Consider the following 25,992-nt stretch of genomic DNA (forward strand, 5'->3'; position numbering starts at 1 on the left):
TGCTGGTGTGTTTTGTGTGGTGTGGACTTTCTCACATTGCGGTGGACAAACACACACACCCCCCCACACACACCCACACCCACACACACACACACACACACACACACACACACACACACACACACACATACATACAGGAGCTTGCATGCCCGGTACTCCTCCTCCCACCTCTCTCTCTGGCAAATACACACACACACTCGGAGTGTGAGAGGCAGTGTGTTGCTGGAGGACCCTGTCGTGTGGACTGTATTGAAGAGAGGAGAAGCGAGGAGCACAGCAACAGACTCTACCATGCCAGTGCAGGGAGGAAGGCTGAAGCGCTGTCTCTGCCTCTGGAGCCGGAGTCATCTGCTGTTGCTTGGACTGTTCTCTCTTCAAGCGCACGGTGAGTTACTGCAAAACTTTCTCTCCTCCGCAACATTGCCGCTGTTTACTCAGCTTTGCTCTGAATTTGCTCTCATGCAACTCATCAAAAATGTGTGAAAACTTTAGTTGTGTGGTTGGGAGTTCTTCTCCTCACTACGAACCGTATTGGTGTTTTTGTTCACTCTACTCTGTGTTTCACATCTTGAAACTTACTTCTGCAGCTCTGCAGTGTCTGTAAGCAACTCGTGATGACAGTCAGTTTCAGAAATCAGCTCCAAAACGTAGCAACATGATGTAGACATGATCCTGAATATAAGATATGTATTATAACACTATTATAACACAAGCAGAGCATCGTTTTCAGATTTTCATATCATATCGTTTGGGCAAATCAACCAAATATCAACCAAAAATAATTGAATAATAATAATTGAAGTGTGGAAGTTAGGAGTTGCTCTGACATTCACTTTTTATATCTTCAATCACAGTGCTTCAGCTGTTTCCTTCGAACAATCAGAAAGATATATTGTCTTGGACCAACACTGTTACCGTCAGCCGCATCACCCGCTGTATCTGTGCCCATGTTTGGTATCTGGAGTGCGATCGGCGAGGTGTTGGAGAGAGAACGTGTCAGATTTAACAGTCTGTTATGTTTAATGCCGTGATGTGTGTCATTAAGGTTTGACGCGCTGCCTCTCTTGTTTTTTTTCCAGCATGTAGGTTTAATCAGCAGTTCTGTGGATTATCTTGATTCAAAAAAGTCATTATTGATAGAATTTAAATGATAGTGTGTGATGTTAAGTCAGAATACAGGTTTGGACAGAGTTTCTTGTCAGTAATAGTAGCTGTGCACATTTTTCTTTTCTCTCTTTATTGTTGGTCTGTTTAAAATCATTGGAGATTGTTTCAGCTGGGAGTCCTGAAGTTAAGCCAGCAGAGGCTCATACCTTATTCTCGGTGTGCTGTGTGCTGAGGTCATCCTGCACGTCACCCCCCTCTTAGTCGTCCATCTTTCCTGTCATTGTCACAGGCTGAGTTGGCTTTTCCATGGAGTCCATGCTGTGTTACCCTCTTCTTTTGAGTATTCTCTTTGCTCACAGATTCTGTTTTATCATTGAAAATGAAGCCTTGGAAGAAATACCAGGTATTTGGAATGCCAGGGATATTCAAGCATTTGCACAAAAGTACACATGGACACAAACAAAATTCCCCTCGTGTCTTACGCTCATTGTAACGCTCTGTCCAGGAAGCTGCCGAACAGCTGCCAAAGAAGAAGACATATGTGAAATCTGACAAAGTTGGACCAAATCTTTTTCTCTTGTTCTTAATTTTGAATTCATATTATATGAAAAAAATCTGTGTTTCACTTTTCTTTGTGTTTTATGTCTCTTATTTCTTATAATAAATCTCCATAAGTGCAGTTTTGGTGTCAGCTGTTGGGAAATGTAATGTTTCAGTTGATTTAAATATACCAGTGTACCATTAATGCTCTCCATATCCACCGGACTTGAGTTGAATACTGACTGAAAACAAGAATTTGTTCGTTTCAGCCTTCACCCCAATTTTCCCAGATTACTGCTAGACCTGCTCGAACTCTTTGCTCAGTCTGTATTAATAATAAATCAAAAAGCCTGATTATTTTTATACTGTAAGAATATTGACATGTTTTGCAGTTGCCTAGGTAAGATAGCTTGGATGCTTTCTGTTTCCATGCCATTTGAGAAACAATCAGCTTGTGTGTTTTATTTTATTTCTCACACTAAGTGCTCCTCGGTTGTTAAAGTCGAATCAGGTGTGATCCAACAGTTCCTTTCAGTTAAAACTATATTCAAATAGCATTTTGCCCGAGGCCTGTTAGCAACTCCCTCATTCATTAGTTGACACATAGTTGATTGATTGGAGCAGCTGATTGATTGGAGCAGCGACAGGCTCATTCATCTGCTGACGTACAAATGATTGATTATCCTGGCAATAGATTCAACAGACTCAACAGGCAAATATTTGTTTTCTGAATAACGTACATGCAAAAAAAAGATGAAGCAGGCAGAGAAAGAGGTTGTCGTGTATCAGGACTACCAGCACCTCACTTTCTCTTTCTCGGTCTGTTTTTTCGTCGCTATATACTTGGATGCCTGGTCGAGTGAATGGTAGACTTGGTCAGCTAGTGTTTCCTGGTCCTGTAGCCACAGGTACACTGGAGACATTACAGGTGTCAGACAGGCAGTAGGCAGCTGCGGTGTTGCGTCTGCATGGAGAGCACACTTTGCCCTACAGCATGTCTAGGCCATCGTTTCAAGCGATGTGTTCATTGTTCTTCAAGGAGAAATGAGAGGAATTGGGAATGTGCACACTTATGCACACTTTAAAAATCACGCACATACACACACACACACACACACGCACACCCACAGATATTCTGTGACCTTCCACCTACGTCAGGCTGCAGCCTTCAATGTGAGTTCTGGGAAGTGTGGAGTGAGCGTGATAGCTTACATTTCATTGTCCTTGGTGGAAATAAACACCGCTGTATCAGTTTTCACGGTCAAAGCTTTGCCAGTTGCTTTGCTTTTGTCACTGCCTGCTAATGAGACTCTGTTGATCTCTGCAGAATTTCAGCTTTTGTTTTCACAGAATAAAACACCCACTGGGTTTAGAGCCAAAATAATCGCTTCACACACGTTGTTGTTTGACACTGTGTTCTCCGAGCACTGAGAATGTGCTCTTCAACTCTGCGTCTAAGAGCGATCTGTTTTTAGGTTTCATGAAGAAAATCTGTGTGCTGCATCCTTCTCTCTCTCTGTGTCACTGAACAGCTGCTTGATGATTACAGCTGTTACCGAGTTGATGTTTTCTTCACAAAAGGACAGATTTAATCAAAACTGTGTTCCCATGGTGTGAAAGAGGCCTTCTTTTTAAATCAATAGACTGTACAGGTAATAGACAAGGCACACTGCATGCTTTATTTGCATTTATTGAAATCAGTGCCTCTCATCAATGGCAAAGATTCACTCTCAGCTCTCACGAAGTCATTGACAAAGCTGACTCAGGCATTTCTAAAGAGAAACAAAAAGCAGTTTAGAGAAAAGAGAAGCAGAAGGTGTGAGAGCTGACTCACTGTACCAAACTGGGGCTTTCTGCTCCTCAGCCTTAAAGCTTCCTGACAGGATGTGTTGAGTTCCCCTCGCTGGAAACAGATCCCTCGAACTACTGATCTGCTTCTGCTGGCTGTGAAAGGTGTTGCTGCCGGGGTTTGCTGGAAACAAATTGTTGGTGTCCTAAAGTAAACTTGTATTTTCCTGCTGTGACATCTGAAGTGATTTCTTCAACACAACTGGGGCCAGAAATCGTGGTCCGCCCCTGGGAGTGTCTAAACGAGTGAAGGTTAACAAGCTGGGGCCCAAAAGGCTAATGTGGTGGCAGGAGTTGAAGATATGAGGGTTCTTTGACAAAGCAATGACATACATATGAGTCTGTGATATGCGATATTTGACACAGCCCTGATGTTGTGTGTGCAAGGAAAAAAAAGTGATCTTGAAATGACTTCTAAAAGGTGGAAGGTAAGGGGAAGTGAGGAGAGTTTGGGAGTGAGGGGTATTACATCCTGTAATGGATACAGATCCAGTAACTTCTATCCCAGTCAGATTACCGGTCTGGCCCTGACTTCTTAAGACACAGCTGGAGCAGGGGAAGTGTGTGTGTGTGTGTGTGTGTGTGTGTGTGTGTGTGTGTGTGTGTGTGTGTGTGTGTGTGTGTGTGTGTGTGTGTGTGTGTGTGTGTGTGTGTGTAAAGCCCCTTTCCCACTGGACAGAAAACCCACGAACACTCACTAACATCTGGCTTCAGTGGGAAAGGTAACAATTGGCATTCATTCCCGGGACAAATGACTCCGCAGTAGTCACAGGTATTCATTGGCACAAGCTGCGGTCAGCAGTGATGGCAACACGACACCCAGGTTGAAACGCAATTGTTCGCCCATGTTCCGATGCCATGCTGTGTGACGCTCGTTGAAGTGAACAATCAATAAAATTATCAGGGATTTGGACAATTTTTATTTGCTATTACCGTACAAAAAAGGTGAATTCCCTTGCTGAACACACACAAAAATAACTCATCAAAACCATCTTTGTTAGTGTTTCCACTGACTTTGAAGAGAAATTCAATTCACATTTGCCGTTATGATTTGGGGTCAGATTGATTTATCCTGTAGCTACAGAGCAGCACTAGTGTTGTTCTTGAATACTAAAGTTGTTGTTGTGACCTACAGTCTTGTTATTCCTCAGTGAGCTGAGAGCACAGTACAACACCAAACAGTGATGGACAGATAACAGGTGAAGCAGAGCAAAGCTGGCTGTCGCAGTCGCAGTGCGCTCGTCCTGTAAGTCCTCCATAATACCCACCCCTCCACCCGCTCGCAGTCGCCTGGAACCATTTTGTGGATGGGGAAGGGGTGATCGGGGCAGAGACAGAGAGACAGAGAGACATAGAGAGAGACAGAGAGAGACATGGAGAGACAGAGAGAGACATGGAGAGAGACAGAGAAGAACATACACCAAGTGAAGTTTTCACAAAGGTCATTCAATACATTTAAATTATGTTCTTCCATTTTTCTTTAAGAGATATAGTTTTCCCCTAAATTCTATTATCCAGTCAACAGTTATATTATGACCACATGTTAAAATCTGAGCGAAACAGAGGTTTTTTTTAACTCATTCTTTATATTTAATGGTTAAGGCTTTTCAAATATTGTTTTATGTGAGCCTAAAATAAATCACCCTCCCTCCGAAGGTATAATCATTTTGTTTATCAGTGAGTGAAAGAACGAGCTACTTTAAATGTGGTGGTGAAGAATGAATAAATCCACAGGCTGTAATTTAGGGTCATTTGTGGCTGTCAGGACGCCCACTTTTAACCAAATGGCTTTGCAATACAGACAATCATCATACGCTATGATAGGTACCTAATGGCTGTCCAGATAGGAGTGGATGTTGAGTGTGTGTGTGCGCGTGTGTGTGTGTGTGCGTGTGTGTGTGTGCGTGCGTGCCTGTGCGTGTGCATGTAGCCGACAGCATGTTTGTCCAGTGAGATAGTACAGAGGAGGCCTGGAGCCACTGATGGTTGATATGTGACTTAGTTAATGGGAAGCTAATCACACGGAGGAGACAGGGGGACGCATACAACTGTAAACACACTGTAAAACACACCATGGACACTCTGTCTCACACACACACACACACACACAATACATGTAGCGATGCGTTCTCGTCATGGATGTTAAACGAATACACGCTAATGTTCCCATTCCACACATTAATGGGAAGTGCACTAATGTACTCCCACAGCGCATACACACAGTACATGCATACACACATACTGTGTATACACACACATGCAGGCTATGGATGGAAAGTGATTGTTTAAGCCTGTGGAGATGACTGAGACGCCACAGACCAGAACTCTGGAAAATAAACACATGGCAGCTGTAATGTTAACGCCATCATCCCTCCCTCCACACACACACACACACACACACACACAAAGCCTGCCCACACACTGACGCACTCTACACTCCCACAGGCCCACAGCAAGTCACTCACCGACACAGATTTGTTCTCATTCTCAGTGACGGACATCTAAAATTCATATGTTGTTCATTCATCATTCAGCCCAAGCAATCATTGTCGGTGGCTATGAGTGCCTTATATTGTGATTGTTTGTGTGTGTGTGTGTGTGTGTGTTTTGATTGCCCCTACCGAGGGCGGGCTAGTTGTGTCCTAAAAGAGAAATTATATTTTATTACACACTCCTTGTGTGCGGTTGTTTGTGTGCATAGAGGAGCCTTCAGTGCCACTACTTTTTGATATGCTTGTTGTGTGTCAGGACCACAGAGTGACACACTATGTTCATGTTATGAATCTAGTCTGGATGGTCTGGTCAAGGTTTCAACAGTTTATTGCAACAGTGACACACGTTTGTGTTTGTATAGAAGTCTATGAGAAAATGACCCTACTTCTCACTTGATGATTTATTACCTCAATAAACGTTGTAAACATGAGTTTATGGTCTCAATCACTAGTTTCAAGTCTTTTTGAAACATGGCGACGGCCGTATTCCAAGATGGCAACGGCAAAATCAGCAAACTCAAGGCTTCATAACAGCAGTGCACAAACCACGATGACTACGTCCACTTCTTATATACATCTATGTTTGGAACATGCGTCGAATCAGACTCAACTTAATGCTCAGGACCACTTGACAGAACCTGGGATTGGCAACATTTAAATGAAAACGAAGACCTATTGAGTGACCACACACTGTGGATGGAGGGAACATACGCAGTGTATGTTGAAAGAATCAAACCTCTTTGATATCTAGTTACTATAATGAGATTACAGGTTGATTTAACCCTATAATGTAACGTTGAAATGACTTGAATAATAAAACGAGCTAAGCATCTCTTGCCAAAAGTCAACTGTATGTATTTTCATGTTTTAATGGCTTATTTTCCACCACAGTCCAGGAGTGAACAGGACACAAATTGGTATTAAAAAAGTGGCATGGTAATATGTCTTTGAAAAGTCTCATCCATATCTAAAAGTTTAAAGTCAAAGGCAACTGCTCTTGCTATTTGGCCTTGCACGTTTCTTTCCACTTATTTAGGGTCTTCACCTCTTTCATGTTACAAGTATCTGTGTCTGGGCTTCACTTGGATTGGCAATGCAGATTGTCCAAAGCCACAGTGCGTGGTGTGCAGTGAGGTTCTGGCTAACAGTCTGAAACCCTCTTATTTATATCGCCACCTGAACACCAAGCATGCCAGTGCAAGTCAAAAGCCCCTTACATTTTTTATATCGAAATTGGAGGAGTTACAAAACAGCCAAAAAGAACTGCAGTCTCATTCTATGTGTGGTTAATTGTAAATTAAATGTGATGCAATCTGCCTCCGAGTCTGTGCGTGTGTGCTCACCATCCGTATTGCTCTTTAAAAGTGACGCCTTGTGTAACTGAAAGTTATTGAAACTTTGTTGCAGTGTTTCAGGGCGTTTTCAGACCTTCAGTTCGTTTGCTTTGTTCTGATTCAGGGATTAATATGATACAATGTTGCAGTTGCCTTCATTGTTCGGTTTGTGTTCACACTGCAACATTTAACGATATATTGGACTAAATATTGTAAACAATATTGCGCTATAAATAGGCTCTGTTGCTTCTTCTTTTTTTAAGGTGTGGGGGATTGGGGGTGCGTGAACCCTGTCGGGATGTAGAAGGGGGTGCGCGGCCTAAAAAGTTTGGGAACCGCTGCCGTACACTGTTCCATAAATAAGAGCAGCAAAACAGCTTGACCTCGGTTACAGTGTATGTTTGGTCAAACTGGTGTCTTAATCAGAGCATTCACTGTAATCAAGCCATTTGTGGACATACCAATTGAACAAAGTTAAACTTGTGCGCTGCAGTTTTGCCAGTGAGCCATTAAGTTGTTGTTTTTTTGCAAATTCCAGACTCACATTTGACCTTTTGAATAAGCATTTCATTTCAATCAGTGTTGCTTCAAGGACAGAATATACATGAAGAATTATAATTTTCTGTGAGTGTGACATAAACATATTCCTCCTCCTGCTCTACACTGCCACTTCTGCACGTCTCACTCTCAACATGAATCGCTTCCTTGTCTGTTATGCCCTTTTGTGCTGTGTGTTTAAAGTTTGCGTCACTTGGAGTATTTATTTGGGGATGTGATGCAGTTGATGTCTGTTTCAAGTCAGGCAATTTGTCAGTCTGCCAGGCCGGGGAAAAAAAGTGCGTATTTGTGTCCCCGCATATTGTGATGACCATGAGATAGCAACACTTTGTTAGTCTATGGAGAACAAGTCTGATCAAATGTCCAACTTCAGGGTGGTTCTCTTATACTGTATCAATGTAAATGTGAAGGAGCTGAATCAGTGTGATCAAATGATTTTGAAAAGATTGCTTCTTGTTTTTAACTTCCCACTGAGACGATCAGCACACCTGAAAAACTGTTCGGTGCTGAGATTGCCTGTCCCTTGCGTGTTGTTTTACTGTTATTTGATTTCAGTGGTATTAAATTCCTCTTTGTCTCGTATCTGTCTTGCTTTTATATCGTCTCACACAGACACATATACTCACACACAAAAAGGTGACATCATGACTCTACTTCATTGTGGCACCCTGTTTGTGGCAGCAAAGGATTCCATCTCCCAACAATGCAAAGTACCTCGTACTGTGCTGTCATTCTCCATTTCCCCAAAAACACCTTCAGCTTGTTCGAGTGTATCTGCGTGTTTTTAATCGCTCTGTTGTGTCCACAGTGTGGAATTCTAAACTTGAGCTGTTATATTTGCCATGGCCAACTCTTGAGTTGGCGGGTGCGTGGCTATTGTTTGTCAGTTTATAGACGTGATTCTTGCATACCTCCGTGATGGAACAATGAGTCACATGAGGACGTCACGGGAATAGCATATTCGATGTGGGGAAAATAGCTTCCAGGTTTGAATGGACTGTGAGGATGTGTGTACTGTAACCTAATACTTATTACTTTATAATGGATGTGCATCATCGTCCAAGTATGCTATATTCAGTCACAAAAACAGATTTGACAGTAAATAAGTGTGTAATGATATCATTTTCTTACCTTCTGATGGGAGTTGGTCAGGCCATTATTGGAGACTTTGTTCATTTACTATTATTTTGTTTGACATTTCAACCAGGTCTGCATTAGAAACCACATGTTGAAGTCTCTGGATTCAATGTGTGGTTTGTGGTTATTTGTTGTTGAACATGTGTGTACATTTACAAGGAGAAAAAGCAGGCTTTCAGACGGTGGGAGAATGACTCTGGAAAAACCAGCAATGGAACTAATTGGTAAAAGTTCATTCACAGTTCATTTGATGTCTGCAATTGCAGTTCATGCAGAGGTTGAGTGTTTTTGTGTGTGGCGATTGGAGAGCTTCATGACACCAGGTACTTTTCTGACATAAAGCAAATGTAATGATTAAATTAACACGATTAAAACCTGCTTGCAATGGCTTTGTTGACTGAGTAAACAGCCTCCTACCATATCAACCTGGTTCTGGCGGACACTTTTCTACTAAATGTTTATAGATGATATTTCGCCTTTCTTAAAGTTGATTGCCGTGTGTTGGCTACAACTAGAGCATTTTGTGTTTTTAAAGACGATGCGGATGCATTGATATAGCTTCAGACACTGGATGTGCTGCGTTACTCTGCATGCTGTTGCTTATGGTAAAGCATTCCTTTGTGACACACACATGTACCTGGTGGTAGACAAGAGCGGCTGCTTTAAGGCATCTGTAGGAGATCGTCAATGCTTCGTGTAGCTTAATTTGTCTTCCGTAGGAATTGTTTGAAAAGAGATGTGGAAGGACATTTCCCATCGTCTTTGTTTATATTTTGAGATGCATCGACTCACTTTAACTGAAACATTTGATCTGAAGTAAATATTTTTATGAGCCAGTGATTCTAATGCTTACATTTGAAAAAAAAAAAAAAGACTGGTTTCAATTTCAAAAGTGTATGTTAGGGGTGGATGATATGGCTAAGATCTTCCATCACAGCATACACCATTTTGTATCGAAGAGCTCTAGAAATCATGAGTAAATGATTTACTTAAAACTTAAGAGTAAATCTTCACACAATTGTGAGTGTTTTGTTAGCAGAGTGGTTACAGGCCGTGGGACCTTTGTTGCCTGTCGCACCCCTCGCTCTCCCCCATTCCTACACCGTCCTACACTGAATAAAGAAATAAATAAAAAAAAAACCTTTCTTCAGGAAATTCAATTATATCATTTTTACATTTGATAAACAGATGGAGATTTCTGGATCCGAGAAATCTATTGTTGCCGTAGAGTAGTCCTTTTCATTGAGTTGCTAGAATAGTCATGGTCAAATCTCCAATTCTCATGCACTACTTTGCTCAACTGTGGCTTTCATTTTTGCCTTACGACGAATCCGGTGGGAGCATGTAGTCCAATCCGAACAAAACCAGATTTGAACCAGTGGTATCAGATTTACACAGCCGCAGCCCACTGATCCAGCTGGATGCCCAGTGTCTTCGAAATAATACAAGCTGATTTTGCGATGAGTGGGACACAGATGGCCTTGAGAAGGCGCTTTTGATGAAGAGACCAGCTGGTCTCCTTTCTCTTTTGCTTTGCTTTGCCCCCTCATACCTCCTTGTATTGCAAAGGAAAGCTGAGGGCCTTCTGGAATGAACTCAGTGTTCGGGAACCCTTGTGTACCTGCCACTCTGTCCCATGAAAGGGGACAGACACACACACACACACACACACACACACACACACACACACACACACACACAGACATACCCAAGTGGTGGCAGCATAAAGCTGGCAGATGACACTGGTTCATGACTGCATCATTCATCAGCGTGACATAATGAAGGAATGTTTGAAGAGCTGTTGATGATGATGTTGTGTCGGAGGATAGAAGGGCTGAATGCAATCCAACGGCTTCTCTCATCCCTCCTCTCACTAGCTGTGGAAGAAAACATCTCAAAAGCTGGATTATGTCAAAGCCACATGACATCACTTCTGTGTTTTGTGATTGGCTACTTGGTGGTCGGTCTCAATTCTGGTTGCAGAGCATGTTGGATTCAGACAGCTTAATCATCTCATTTGTTTTTCTCCAATTGATTGATTCATTTGATAATTGTATTCGATTAAAATGGCAGTTTCCTTATTGCTCACTACATTAACAGTAATTTCCCGTGTTCATGTGCGTCTATTTTTTACTTTTTATTCAGAATTTATCTGTGAGTTTTAGGAGAGTGGATGAATAGTGAACGAATAATGACAAAGAGGTGCTAAAATGTGGCGGAAGAAAAGACGGGGTGGTTTGAAAAGTCCGTAGGAGAGAGAAAACACCAGAGTGGGCAAAGGGAAATGGAGGAGTAATGATGCACAACTTCTTCTTGCCTTCAATATATACAATATAAACTAGCAGGTTATGTGCCTGGGAGCTGGAGACTGACCCGACAAAGAACCATTATTTTTTCTTTGTCAATGAGTGCAACCTCTAAATCCGACTTCAGTGAGACTTAAAGTGACTTGGAAGAGAATCTGTCTGATCTTTTCTCCTCTAATATTAGTAGAGTAGTAACAAAGTAGTGAAAGACAGAGCTTTGTCACATGGACTCGAAAGGCGGAACGATTTTTGATTTCAAAGTAAGTTTAGCCAGACCCGTTAGAGAGACAACCTCAGCTTCCCAGCATTCAGATCACAAAGTGGGGTTCATTAAGACATTCCTGCACATGTGGGATGGCTCAGCTCATCTCAGCATTGACAGGAAGAAGAACATAAGAGATAAGACCAGACACTGAAAGTACATGGAAGTCGAGGGAGGGAGAGAGCAGGAGCAAAAACCTTTCACCTTCCATGTTTCTTTCACTGTACCGACAGCACTGTCAAACACCAGCAAGATGAACTACTACTTAGAGTACATAGAGGGAAGAAGGGGGCAGGAAGGGAGCAGTGTTGTCAAATGAGTGTGTCTTAAGTGGAATGGGGAGGGGGGGTAGTGTTTACATGGGCTCGATGAAAGGGCTTTTCTAGTAGGCCTTGTTTGACATGGCCAGGAAAACAAATGACTATGTTCTCTCTCTCTCTTTCTCTCTCTCTGTGTGTCTGTCTATCTTCCTCTAAAATCTCCTATCTTCGTCTTGCCATCTCATGCACAATATCCCTCTCCCTCACTTCTCTCCCCTCCGTCTATCTTAATATCTGTCTTCTTCTTTTCTTTTTTGTTTCAGTTTGTACAAAGCGGAGTCTGTTGAAAAGAGGCCTTTTAGCTTTTTTGGGGGGTTTGTGGGGCCACGGTTGTTAATTGTGTGTTTACAGTGGCCCCTATATCCTGCCATCAAGGCCTGAAAAAAACGCCTATAGGGGAGACCTGAAAGCTCACACTGGCATCTGAAAGGCCATGTTAGTAAAAAGAGCTTGAAACAATTATAGTGTCCGTGAAGTGACTGGAAATTCGGCCAGTTTCAGAGCACACATCGTTTGACCTGCATGTTTTGACGTTGGTGGTACTTAGTGTGGTTTGGACTACATTCCCATTGGTCAGTGCAGTTTTCTTTTTATACAGGGGTTGCACCTAACAGCCAGGACCAGACCACAGGGGCAATATGTTCTGATACTTCATGTTTCCACTCATAGTCCTTTAATGTTGCCCTCAAAACAATACATTATATTATGAAAAGCTGCCTTCTCTTTGAATCTCTCTATGACGCACTTTGTAACAATGTGTAGACTTTTCCCTCCTGTTTACTCTGAAATACATGTTCTCCTCCATGGAGGCAATGTTTTTTGTTCTTGAAGATATAAGATCTGAGAACATTCAGGATCAGAGCCTTCTTGCTTTTTCGAAACAGCAGAATATTTGCCCTTGGTCACTCTCCCTCCCCCAGACAGATGGGACAGGCTCGTATAGGAAAACTACCCGTTACCTCAGGACCAGCGGTCTCTGTATCCAAAGTGATTAGTACAAAGGCAGCAAAAAAAGTCGAGAATCAAGAGAAAAAAAACGATTAAGGTGAAGTAGTATGATGTTGGGGGTGTAGAGTATGAGATAGAGATACGATCGATGCCTGACATTTCCAAAGGAGATGGGTAATGATCGAGTATTTTCACATACACTACTAGAAAAGAATGATACAAATAATAGTTGATGATGTGATGGCATTTTTATAAAAGCACACAGTGCACTGAAGACTAGCTCACAGCGAAGAACATGTCGATGATTTACATTTTTAATGGGAATTTATGTAATATTGACTGGTTTTAAATGAGATAATCGAATACATAAAGTGTTGGGAACCTCACTTAGCTTCTGTGCAAGGAGCACTAACGCATTCTGCTCGGTTGTGGCTTTTCTTTTTGTCTGTCCTCTTTATCTTTCTCCCACTGTCTTTCTCACACCAACACACACACACACACACACACAGAGCAGTAGCCAGGGATCCCAGGTGCAGAATGGATGTGAAAGGCTTTGTGTTTTGTCAACAGCACAGCAGCGCCTCACATGACTATCCAGTGAACTCACACAGGGAGGACAGGGCAAAGAAAGTGGAAGATGAGAAGAGGAAAAAAGAGATAGGGGGTATATAAGGAGGTAGGGAGGCTGTTGAGATTTGAGAATAAATTGGAGGAGAGAGGCAGAGATGGGCTAAAGAAAGAGATATAGGGCAAAGAAGAAAAAGGGGGGGGGGAGAGAGAGAAGGGTTGGCATCGGGTGAGACACAAAGTGAATGAGTAATCGGGAGCAGGATGGAGTAAGTGATGGGAGGGAGGGGGACAGAGTGAGAGAAAGGGTGGGAAAGGCCAGTGGCCTCTGCTCGGTTCCCTCTGTGTGCTGCTAAACTGCCCACCAGTTCCCCGCAGCTCTGTCACTTCTCGTTTGTTAATTCCCCTTTCTTCTCCCCCCCCCCCCCTACTCTTCCTCGCTCCCTTTCTCTCCAATCGGTCAATTGTTAGTGTGACCCCTTTACACCCCACCGCAGTATCTCCTCGCAGTATTGTCAACACGGTATCAGTGTGTGTGCAAGAGAGACATTTAGAAAGCGAAGTGCTTGATCACAAATGACTATGCTCGTTTGAAAGTGTCTTCTGCATTGAAAGTCTTGAATTGAAAGTTTTCCTTGTGCAGAGGACACATCTAATAAACAGGATATTATGAAGCTACAGGAGTGAATTCCTTTGTTTCTTTTCTGTTTCTGTTAAGTTGAGGAAGCAGCATTCCATGAGGCATACGATATCAGTTTAATACCGCACACACTACCTCACTGATGAAAACGAAATGGGACTTTGGACTACCAATGAAAGTTGTGGGTTAGAAAACCAGTTGCTGGTGTACATTAAAAAATGTTATAGTCAACATAAATGAGATGAATGAGCAGGAACACCTCATGCATTGAACAGCATTCGCTCCTTGATCATAACACAAAGGACTTTCTATTGCTATTAGCATTAGCTGTGACTTTCCTTGCTTTGAGCCTTGGTCACTGAAGTCAGCATCACTTAAAGTTGTGGTTCCTTTTTGTGAATACAGAGTCATGATTGTCAATCAATACAAGTGCAGCACATTGACAACAAAGCACATAAGTGACAGTGATCAGGAGACAAAGAGACATTTGTGACGCACATGGGCATATATGTCTCGGCTTGAGTGTGTTTAGTATTGCGAGTGTGCACTTGTGTCTGTATGTTTCAGTCTATTAGGGAGCTTCAAGCGTTCATCCTTATCGGAAGTTCTTTGATGTTTTGTGAAAGACAGCCAAGCTCAGATGAAAGACAAGATACCACATCCGTCATCTGACGTTTGGCTGACAGCCCTGGAAATATATAGCACATTTTCAAGTTTCCATCTAATCCAATTCATTTTTTTCAAAGTTTAGGCTCCCTGTAGATAATCCCCCTATCCAATGAACATTATTAGCCCTCACGCCTTATTATTCAGTTCGTTTCATTAGCCACACCCCACTCGAGATGCCACCAAAACAAGCTGCATGCTAGCTTGTTAACTGTTATAATATATTTCATGATGGAATATTATATCCAAATGAACAGCACAGCTTCACGAGGCAGCAACTTCAAATCAAAAACATGTCCAGTACTAGTGAACAAAAACATGTCCAGTACTAGTGAACAAAAACATGTCCAGTACTAGTGAACAAAAACATGTCCAGTACTAGTGAACAAAAACATGTCTAGTACTAGTGAACAAAAACATGTCCAGTACTAGTGAACAAAAACATGTCCAGTACTAGTGAACAAAAACATGTCCAGTACTGGTGAACAAAAACATGTCCAGTACTAGTGAACAAAAACATGTCCAGTACTAGTGAACAAAAACATGTCCAGTACTGGTGAACAAAAACATGTCCAGTACTAGTGAACAAAAACATGTCCAGTACTAGTGAACAAAAACATGTCCAGTACTAGTGAACAAAAACATGTATAGTACTAGTGAACAAAAACATGTCCAGTACTAGTGAACAAAAACATGTATAGTACTAGTGAACAAAAACATGTCCAGTACTAGTGAACAAAAACATGTCCAGTACTGGTGAACAAAAACATGTCCAGTACTAGTGAACAAAAACATGTCCAGTACTAGTGAACAAAAACATGTCCAGTACTAGTGAACAAAAACATGTATAGTACTAGTGAACAAAAACATGTCCAGTACTAGTGAACAAAAACATGTATAGTACTAGTGAACAAAAACATGTCCAGTACTAGTGAACAAAAACATGTCCAGTACTAGTGAACAAAAACATGTCCAGTACTAGTGAACAAAAACATGTCCAGTACTAGTGAACAAAAACATGTCCAGTACTAGTGAACGGGATTAAAGTGAACATTGTGAACAAACATTCTTTGATTAATTATATTTGTACGGGGATATCAGACCAGCATAGAACCTTGCATTAATTACTTAAGTCATTATAATATTCCAACAAAATGATAGATCTTGAAGTAATTTAACTTCAGTGTGTATACTTCCAGGACGAGTTGCTTAGGATTAACACTAATTCAAAAAGATGAAAGTTGACTACCAAAAATTAAAAAATCTTAATATAAATCCCCTGCCTCTGAGCTTTGTTTCATAATGGAACTATTATCTGGTAGACAAAGTGTGCAGACATTTAAGCTGTCGCACCAGAAGCTGTTGTCGTGATTGAGCACATGAGCTAAGAATGGAGCATAGAGTGTGAAAAGATGGGCAATTAAAAACACTGTGTGGGAAATACCAGTTTTATAAGATTTAGAAGGACACGTACTTGGTCCCGTTAGCTATGGCTGGCCCATTTGTGTAACTCCTATGCTTCACAATTTTTCATGTAGACTATATACTGAAAACCACATTGTTTTGTTGTTGCACTTGAGGTCAAACCAGCTTTACACCCTAATATATAAAAGTGGCCATTTTTTGGTTAACCAGTGCTCAGCCAGCGTCACTCATCACACTTTCTGCAAGAGTGACAGAATAAAAGTCTTGCTCTTGAAAAATGTACCAACTAGATGCAGTGCTTTCACTTTCTAAGAAGGATACCTCAACCGCTTACACTTCACTTCATGTACATGTATGGTTCGTACATTCTGACTGTACCCTTCACACATGCTGTTTGTGTGTTTATTGATTTTCATTGTTTGAAAGAAGCACCTGCTTAAAAAAGAAAACCTGAACTCAATAACGAGAAGTTGAAAGAGGAGTAGGAGAGCAGATTCAGTTCAATCTGCTCGTAGTTCATTTCAGAGAGGAAGGACTCGTGCTTATTTTGGACCATCTCTGCTTGCAGCTGTTAGGCATCTGGTCTCAATGATCATGCTGCAATGAATAAAGATCTTAAAAGCCATGAAGGAAAGACACTTCTGTGACACTTTTTTCGCTCAAGTGACAAACGGGTGCCCTTTTGAAATCGGAGAAGTAGGGAATACAACAGCTTCGGTCTAATTCTTAGGAATAAAATAAAAAAATCAGCTGTGACACATGTATCAGGTGTACACGTTCGTACTAAATGTTTCTGTCATCATTTCTTCGTGGATTCATTATAGTAAGTTAGATTATGTTTCAGTTCAGTCAGCTGGCTCGTGTGAATATTTGGGTTTATAATGTGAATACAGCTAAGTGCGCACAGAGTTGATATTTGCCGTCTTGGCTCTGACCTCGTCACTCCCTGCAAGCGTAAACCAGCGCAGCAGAGATTGGGGGAGTAAAGATAAAAAAGCATCTCCTCAGGGTAACTCGGTGGATGCTGAGGCTCTGCTCTGCTCATGACATAAACTGTGAAAAGCAGAGGCCGTGGCAGAAACACCTTTTAGAAATATGTTTGAGCATGTTTCCCCGAATATTAAATGCATTATATATCTCTTTGCTCTTTATTTATGACTTAAAACCTTTTTTTTTTTTACTTAACATTTCTTCCCCCCCCCCCCCCACTCACGAAGCTTCACAGATGATGTAACCCCCTATGTCTGGCTGTTACTGCAGATCTTTTCTATTTTGCAGATGCTCTCTAGACTAAACACCCTCTAGTAGCATGAGCGCAACCATTTGATGGCATCAACAATGCAATACTTGATCCTAGCAGTGATGGTGTTTTTTCCTCTCTTAAAATGTTTTATGAATCTATGATGCATGCATGTGGTTTCAACTCGTTTTTCCCTCTCTCCTCTTTTTGCCTGTTTTATAGGCAATATATTGGACAGTATGCTTCTAAGAGCATCCAGTAAGGATTCAGTGGAGAGTGGGAAGGAGACTAGTGGCAGCACAGCTCCTGCTTCATCCTCCGAACGAAAACTGTTGTGTCAGTGTTATCCCCACTGCCCCGGAGGTTTAACCAATGATACATGCAGGTACTGTAAGGAGTGGAGTATCAAAAAAAAAAGAAAAATGTAACATGTGAGACACACACGTGAGACATTCTCTTGTCTCAGTGGTTGCTTTACATACTGTCCATGTTTTCCAGGACTGATGGCTACTGTTACACAATGGTGGAGGAGGAGGAGGGAGGGGTGCCGGTCCAGACTGCAGGATGCCTCGCGCTCCGAGGATCAGAATTTCAGTGTAGGGTGAGTAGATGATAGTAACATTACAATCCACATAACTGCTCCCTTTTGCAATTATCTCCGTAGCGTGCTCTATCACAGATCTTAATTTAGATGTAAAGAAGCAGACAATTCTTACATGACTATACGCATGTCACTTTATGTCTTATTTGTCACAAAATGACATTTAAAGCTGTAACTATAAATAATATACATTTTTGATGAGTACGACTTTTTTTCAATTCAATTTTTGATTTTTTTTCATATCAAATCATATTAGATTCATATTTAAAAATGTACATCACAATATCCCAGAGACCAATGTCGCGTCTTCAAACCCCTTTTTTAAAATTGAAAGATATAAATAAAGATATATATACGAAACAAAACAGAGAAAATAAAATGCAACGATTGTCAAAATTGTTGAATGAATATTGGCTAATCTGTTTATTGTTTATTCAACAACTGAACACAAAAATTATGAAAAGAAAGACAAAAGAAAGAAACACTTCTCTGTCTTCCAGGACACCGGGAACGCTCGTCAAAGGAGATCACTGGAGTGCTGCACAGACAAAGATTACTGTAACGAAAACCTACATCCTACCCTGCCACCACTCAAACCCCCTCGTAAGTGTATCTATCGCTCTCCTCTCATCCCTCCACAACTCTTTCTTGCCCATGAAACACAAGAAAGATTTTTAAGAGCTACTTGTTCTCCAGCTGACAGGTGACAGTGACAGTGTGGCAATGATACAGGGCCAAGAACTGTGACTGATGGTGTTCCAGCTCACAGGATTCAGACATAGAGATATCATGACGTTAGTCAAAGATGGCTTAAGTGGGGGAGACGGCAGGAGTTACTGTCAAACTGTCCTGGAGCTCGCCAAATATGCTGGGTGTCGAGAGAATACCACAGTCTGTGAACACCACAATACACCATGTGCAAGTGTGAGAGTCTTTTTGTGTATTTGAGAGACGGTAAGCTTAGATTCCCCGGGAAATCACAAGCCCCAGCAGACACCGAGGGCAGTCATCAATCTGAAACCTTATCATAGGGGATCAGGAAGAGAATTCATCGACTAGGCTGACGGCTTCCTTTCGTTGACTGGGGCCTTGAGGGAAAACAGTGTGTGCCAGAAGAAAATGAAAAATTGATGAGTGAAATATGATTTGTCCTTGATTTACTGGAAAGTGGTTCTTTCAAGTTAATTGTAAGAATGACTGATGTCTTGGTATCACTTTCATTATTTCCCCCCATGTTTTAGGGATGCTAGAGGTTTTGATTTGAGATTTTTTTGACCATAAAATGATTACCAACCATTTATCTCAAGAATGTATATTTGTTGGACATACTTCTGACATTATTTCATGTATATTCATACCTTTATCCTTCCCCTCTCTTCTATGCCATCGTACTTCTCCTCTCTCGACATCCTGCATACCTTTTTTTCACCTCTTCATCCTCCCCTCTTGCAGATGGAAAGATCCACCACATGGCCTTGTTGATCTCAGTCACTGTGTGCAGCATTATACTGACTGTCATTATTGTCTTCTGCTACTTCAGGTAAATTATATGTGACAATCAAATACACACAACTCCAGACATGTTCACACTTTGTACTGCATTCTCCAGCAACACTTTTGAAAGAGCTGAATCATTGTGTGTTTTTACAGGTATAAGTGTAAGGAGTCTCGTCCTCGGTACAGTATTGGTCTGGAGCAGGATGAGACCTACATCCCCCCTGGAGAATCTCTGAGGGACCTGATAGAGCAGTCACAAAGCTCTGGCTCAGGCTCAGGGCTCCCTCTATTGGTGAGATACTCATATTTCAGGTTCCACTTAAAACGTAAGGAGCTAAATGTGCTGAAACTAACCCCTTTTGTCACCTTTTGCTCCTCCTCAGGTGCAGCGAACAATAGCTAAGCAGATCCATATGGTGAAGCAGATAGGCAAGGGGAGGTATGGCGAGGTGTGGATGGGCAGATGGAGGGGAGAAAAAGTTGCTGTTAAAGTATTCTTTACCACCGAGGAGGCTAGTTGGTTCAGAGAGACTGAGATTTACCAGACCGTCCTGATGAGACATGAGAACATACTGGGTGAGACTGGTTCCTGTCTTTAAGTCATGTGTCATGTCTTACTTCTTTAATTCCTGCCCCTTCTCATTACCGATTTCTAGATTTCTAGCCTCTATCTGTAATTTTGAAGTCAATCTAAATCAATCTAAGTCGACTCTGTGCTCCATCGCAATTAACAAAGAGCCCAACAGGATATTGAAGGGACAGTAATAAATAAGCTTTTGTCTAATATAGTATCAGTTATACTAAACAATCCTAAATCATGGATGAAGGGGTGTATTGAGAGGCGACTGCAAAATTCACAATAAATACACGGCATAGTTGGAGTGGGACTGTGTCCATTGTTAACGATGCTGCATTGCACTCACTGCCAAAACAAATCAATTGTAGCCAAGAGACCATACACCCCAACAAATGATAAAGAAGACAACAGCAGACTGCATACCAAAGCTTGTATAATTAAACACTACAAGTTGCATAGTAATGAAGAAGTGGAGCAAAAGATCACTTGCCTGTGAACTTGAAGACAGACAATATGCAGACAGTGCATAATGTTGCCTTCCACAGTCAATGCTACATTTATTTTGGATTGAGCACTAGGATCGATAATATCGACGTCATGAAAACCACAAATCAGACAACTGCCAAGATGAACATGTTCATTGAGGGCTACAGGACAGCTTCCTAAAAATAAACAAACTTTAATGCTTGAAATGACTTACATTTCAACTGACTTTGCATGATTAGTTTAAAAAGTAATTACTACTTCTATGATTAAGCCAAACTGATTCAGTGGAGACAGACTTCCTCTGGGAGTTTTTCAAATGTGGAAGCTATTACTATTCTCTCTATCCACCAATGACCTTCCTCTTGTTCTCAATCAAAGAAAAGAAGTTATGTATGCAGATGATACAACACTATATTTACAAGAGGTATCAATTGAAGGAATGTCTAGTGAATTGGAGAGGGAATTACAATCAGTGGTAATGTGGACGTGGAGTACAAAGTTTCTTGTTCATTTATCAAAATCAAAAATAATTGTATTTGGATCAAATATTAAACTTAAACATAAGCCACAGTTGTATTTGTCTGTACATTGATGCCTGTGGAAGAGGCAAAGGAAACCAAATTCATATAATAATTTAGTAGTAATGGCCATAACTTTAATAATAGGCATGCATCAAGAGGTCGATCTTCACTTCCTGTTTCATAAACTAATGCAAGGCAACGTACTGGTAGAGGAATGGAAATATGGAATGGTTTTCCATCAGACATTACACATTTAACAAGTGACACCCTGCTTTTTAAAAAGAGTTTAAGGAAACACCTGATTGCAAAGAACACCAGTCCTACGTAATGAACGTAGGTTTATTTATGATTCGACAACTACAGTATATGCATGCTTTTTTAAATGGTGTTTTTGAGCATTTGTGAGGATTGAATATTTTAAAGGTGTGGGTTTTTTTTGTTGTTGTCATTTTCGCTAGCAGTTTTATTGTTGTTGATTTATTGTTTCTTGTAGATTTTTTTGTTTGCTTGTTTTTTTTCTCCCTTTTTTCCCTTTGGATTAAAATGACGTATTTGTGGTATTTTTGTATAGACCCCAGGAATAATAGTTACTACCTTGGTTATAAGTAATGGGGATAAATATTAGACAAATAAAGAAAGAAAGATAACAGACTCCCTGCCTGTTTAACTCTTGTTCACTCTGGTGATGTGGTGATTCACAGGTTTCATAGCTGCTGATATTAAAGGAACTGGGTCCTGGACCCAACTCTACCTAATCACGGACTACCATGAAAATGGCTCTTTGTATGACTACCTAAAATCAACCACTCTAGACAACAAAGCCATGCTGAGACTGGCCTACTCCTCTGTGTCAGGCCTTTGTCACCTCCACACCGAGATCTTTGGCACCCAGGGCAAACCTGCCATTGCTCACAGGGATCTGAAGAGTAAGAACATACTGGTGAAAAGAAATGGGACCTGCTGTATAGCTGACCTAGGACTGGCAGTCAAGTTTATCAGGTGAGTGAATCAGTCACATGCTTTTCCATTAAACATGATTTGATGAAATGCTCCTCTACTTGATTTGAATCCATATTGTGCTGAATTTAAGATATGGTATTTTGAACTTGAGGATGAAGTAATGTGCATAGCTCATTCATCTTTCATTTTAAAATGACTTACTTTGATCTTCACAGTGACACCAATGAGGTAGACATCCCTCCCAACACTAGAGTCGGTACAAAGCGCTACATGCCTCCAGAGGTTCTGGACGAGACTCTGAACAGAAGTCATTTTCAGTCGTACATAATGGCCGACATGTACAGCTTTGGGCTCATTCTCTGGGAGATCGCTCGCCGTTGTGTTTCAGGAGGTAGATACACTTTTAATGTATTTCTTTTTTGACACAAACACCTAAAAGCCAGGCTGACACAAGCATGTACTTTTTGGATTTTTGATTTTTGACACATGAACAGAGTGTTTCCTTTTTGTTCGTTGTAGGGATTCTTGAAGAGTACCAGTTGCCGTACCATGAGTTGGTTCATACAGACCCCTCATATGAAGACATGAGAGAGGTGGTCTGCATCAAGAGACTACGACCATCCTTTCCTAATCGATGGACCAGCGATGAGGTAAAATGCATCAAAATAGGCTACGTATACACAATACGTATATACACAAATTCACAAAGTAATGACCTTCCTAACATAAATCTGTAACTCCTCAGTGTTTGAGACAGATGGGGAAGCTGATGACAGAATGCTGGGCCCACAACCCGGTCTCCCGTCTCACAGCCCTACGGGTCAAAAAGACACTTGCCAAGATGTCAGAATCGCAGGACATCAAGCTGTGAGCAGGCACTGCCAGGTGTGTGTTTACACACATAGAAAGGGCGCGATAGCAATCACACTGGCTCTGGTCTAGGCCACACAATCCTTTTTCCTGGGAACAGGAGGTGGGACAGGAAGCAAGATCACCACTTGAAGATCGCAAGGATCACACACTTTGAGTCCAGATGCCCAGAATTCTACAATCCGAGTCCCCCCTCGAAAAAATATGTTTCAAGACTCCAATGGTTAAATATCTAGAGCTAAAATTAGTCAAGAAAACAATCTGGCCCACTGTGGCCCTGTCAGAGAATATGAGACATTGTCATTTCAAACTAGCTCACGGTCCTGTTCACATTCTCCAAAAGCCCTGGAAAGAAAGATTGAGTTTAACTTGGCACTGTAGCTGCAGAAACATGCAAAACAAGCGACTGGTCAGTGAGTGGAATACTATATCACTGCTTTCTGTGAAAGCTACCCTACCTGTAGATGAAGGTCCGATTGATATCAAAACACTGTCAACCCACTACTGCTTTTATGTTCTACAGTAATTGGATCGAACACACTTTTGTCACTCTTAAATTGACTTATTTTACAATGACTGACACTATGTGGCAGGAAACAAAGGTGTGCTTTTGAGGCTTTAAAAGTGTTTTGTTACGGAGGTAACGTTTGACGACACTGAAGATAAGGTTCATCTGTATTTTTGACTGGATATGAAAGTTGAAAAAGCTTATTTTCCATGTAAAACTCAAACTCTTTTAGACCCTTTGTGAAAAATAAAGTTGATATGTCCAAATAAAATCTGGATTGAGGCTCTACATGCCTCTGTGTTTCCTTGCCCTGTGTCAAGGGAGGGGGCTTTATAGTAATGAAGCGATCGAAGCAGAACGATGCCACCCGTAGGTGCTCCGCAGCAATTACAGAAACTGTTGCACACTAACTGTATTGGTGACTTCTTGTTTGATGATGTAGTGATTTATTGTACATGTGTGGAATTGTGCCTGTGTTAGTTTAGGGGTATCACAAGCTGTTTGTCACGGGGGACTGCTATCATTCAGACACTCCCAATAACACAGAGCGGCTCCCATAAATAGGCCGATGATGGACGTGTGTGTTTTAGGCAACTGGACCAGAAGCTTTCACTTAACAGCCATACACACAATATTGTTGAAAAAGAGACTGGACCTAGAAAACGCCCGCATCCATCACCAAACTAGCACCAGAATTAACCCAGTGGACATCACCACCACCTGACCACCAGGCTGCCTCATACATATAAATTAAAGTACATGTTGAACTGATTCACCATAATAAACCATTTGCCGCTATTACACTGAAATCAAATGCCGATTGTCATTTAAAAAATCCATCATCTGGCTTCTATCAGGCGAGTTTCTCCGCTGATTTAAATGTTCACATGGTAGCAGTCAAGTATTAGAAAGCTTGAACAGCTCTGTCTCAGTAAGAAATAGTTCTCAAGGTAAATCTAAATTCTTAAAAACATTAATTCATTTTTAGCTTTTTTTTTTAGTCCATTTGTAAAATCCTTGATTTGCTTCAGGTCGATGAGTTATGTTTTTGTTTTTTATTTCTGCCAACTAAAATAATGTAAGGCTCTGTCAAAGGCGTGGCAGATTTGTTGTGTTATACATGCCCTTTCTTTCCTCTTGGGTGTTGTGCCTTATTTAATCTGTACCTGTAGTTGTCTGTGAGAGAAAGTGCTGTTATTAATTCAGTAAAAAGGATGAACATTTGCCCTAATAAAGTGTTTCACTCATCCACATGGCTGATGCACAGTTTGTGGTGGCTGAATGAGGTGCATACCAACCAGCTACTTGGCGGTGCATCTTAGTGTAAAAGCATGTTCTCCATATTTTCATGAATTTCAAAGAAAAAAAAAGGTATAAAGTCAAAGCATTGCCGTTCAAATGTATATATTCATGGTCTACAGATGGCACAATTTCATTATCAATTTCTCTAATCAAACCGATTCTTTATCGATTCCTGATGAGTTGATGGGTGGATTGAGTACATACAGGCAAGACTCCACATCAACTTATTTTCGCCACTGACTGAAAAATAATTTCAACCTTCCCGAAGTAAGTGTAAATCTAAATGTGTCTGTTTTGCTTTTTTAAAATTGTCATCTATTGTTTTTTTTGCATAAATACACATTAAATCATTTCATTTTTATTTAAATATTTGCATTAGTAGTTTTAAGTATGTATTATAAGTTGCTTGTGTATGACCACACCCCCTATGCAGCAAAAATGAAAGTTAAAAACTGCGGTCCATTGAAAAAGCCTGTCAACCCTGACAATAAATGAACCTTTTAACATTGAAATATCACTTTATATGAAATACTGACTTTTTATGACTCCCTGTACTATGATATTTTATGACTTTCTATACTATGACATTTGTATGACTTTTTTCGACATGCTATACTATGACTTTTTTCGACATGCTATACTATGACTTGTTTCGACATGCTATACTATGACTTGTTTCGACATGCTATGACTTTTTTCGACATGCTATACTATGACTTTTTTCGACATGCTATACTATGACTTTTTTCGACATGCTATACTATGACTTTTTTCGACATGCTATACTATGACTTTTTTCGACATGCTATACTATGACTTTTTTCGACATGCTATACTATGACTTTTTTCGACATGCTATACTATGACTTGTTTCGACATGCTATACTATGACTTTTTTCGGCATACTATACTATGACTTTTTTCGACATGCTATACTATGACTTTTTTCGACATGCTATACTATGACTTTTTTCGACATGCTATACAATGACTTTTTTCGACATGCTATACTATGACTTTTTTCGACATGCTATACTATGACTTTTTTCGATATGCTATACTATGACTTTTTTCGACATGCTATACAATGACTTTTTTCGACATGCTATACAATGACTTTTTTCGACATGCTATACTATGACTTTTTTCGACATGCTATACTATGACTTTTTTCGACATGCTATACTATGACTTTTTTCGACATGCTATACTATGACTTTTTTCGACATGCTATACAATGACTTTTTTCGACATACTATACTATGACTTTTTTCGACATG

General features: G+C 40.8%; 1 protein-coding gene across 1 annotated transcript; it reads left to right on the top strand.

The window, feature by feature from the left end:
* Window positions 1-270: 270 nt before the first annotated feature.
* On the top strand, window positions 271-24,538 carry bmpr1ba (bone morphogenetic protein receptor, type IBa). The gene is made up of 11 exons (XM_079269720.1): window positions 271-385; window positions 17,613-17,775; window positions 17,889-17,991; window positions 18,492-18,594; window positions 19,444-19,531; window positions 19,642-19,780; window positions 19,872-20,064; window positions 21,774-22,071; window positions 22,248-22,423; window positions 22,552-22,682; window positions 22,778-24,538. The coding sequence occupies exons 1-11, from the start codon at window positions 292-294 to the stop codon at window positions 22,901-22,903; spliced, it is 1,614 nt and encodes a 537-aa protein (XP_079125846.1). The 5' UTR covers window positions 271-291; the 3' UTR covers window positions 22,904-24,538.
* Window positions 24,539-25,992: the final 1,454 nt, after the last annotated feature.

This window comes from Melanostigma gelatinosum (assembly GCF_949748355.1).
Source record: "Melanostigma gelatinosum genome assembly, chromosome: 6".
Classification (NCBI taxonomy): Eukaryota; Metazoa; Chordata; class Actinopteri; order Perciformes; family Zoarcidae; genus Melanostigma; species Melanostigma gelatinosum.

Bases quoted from the DNA above. Each gene is read 5' to 3' on its own strand.
- bmpr1ba (XM_079269720.1), top strand. From the start codon at position 292: ATGCCAGTGCAGGGAGGAAGGCTGAAGCGCTGTCTCTGCCTCTGGAGC. The intron at 19,781-19,871 runs GTGAGATACTCA...GCTCCTCCTCAG, and splicing joins GCTCAGGGCTCCCTCTATTG to GTGCAGCGAACAATAGCTAA. The intron at 22,072-22,247 runs GTGAGTGAATCA...TGATCTTCACAG, and splicing joins CTGGCAGTCAAGTTTATCAG to TGACACCAATGAGGTAGACA.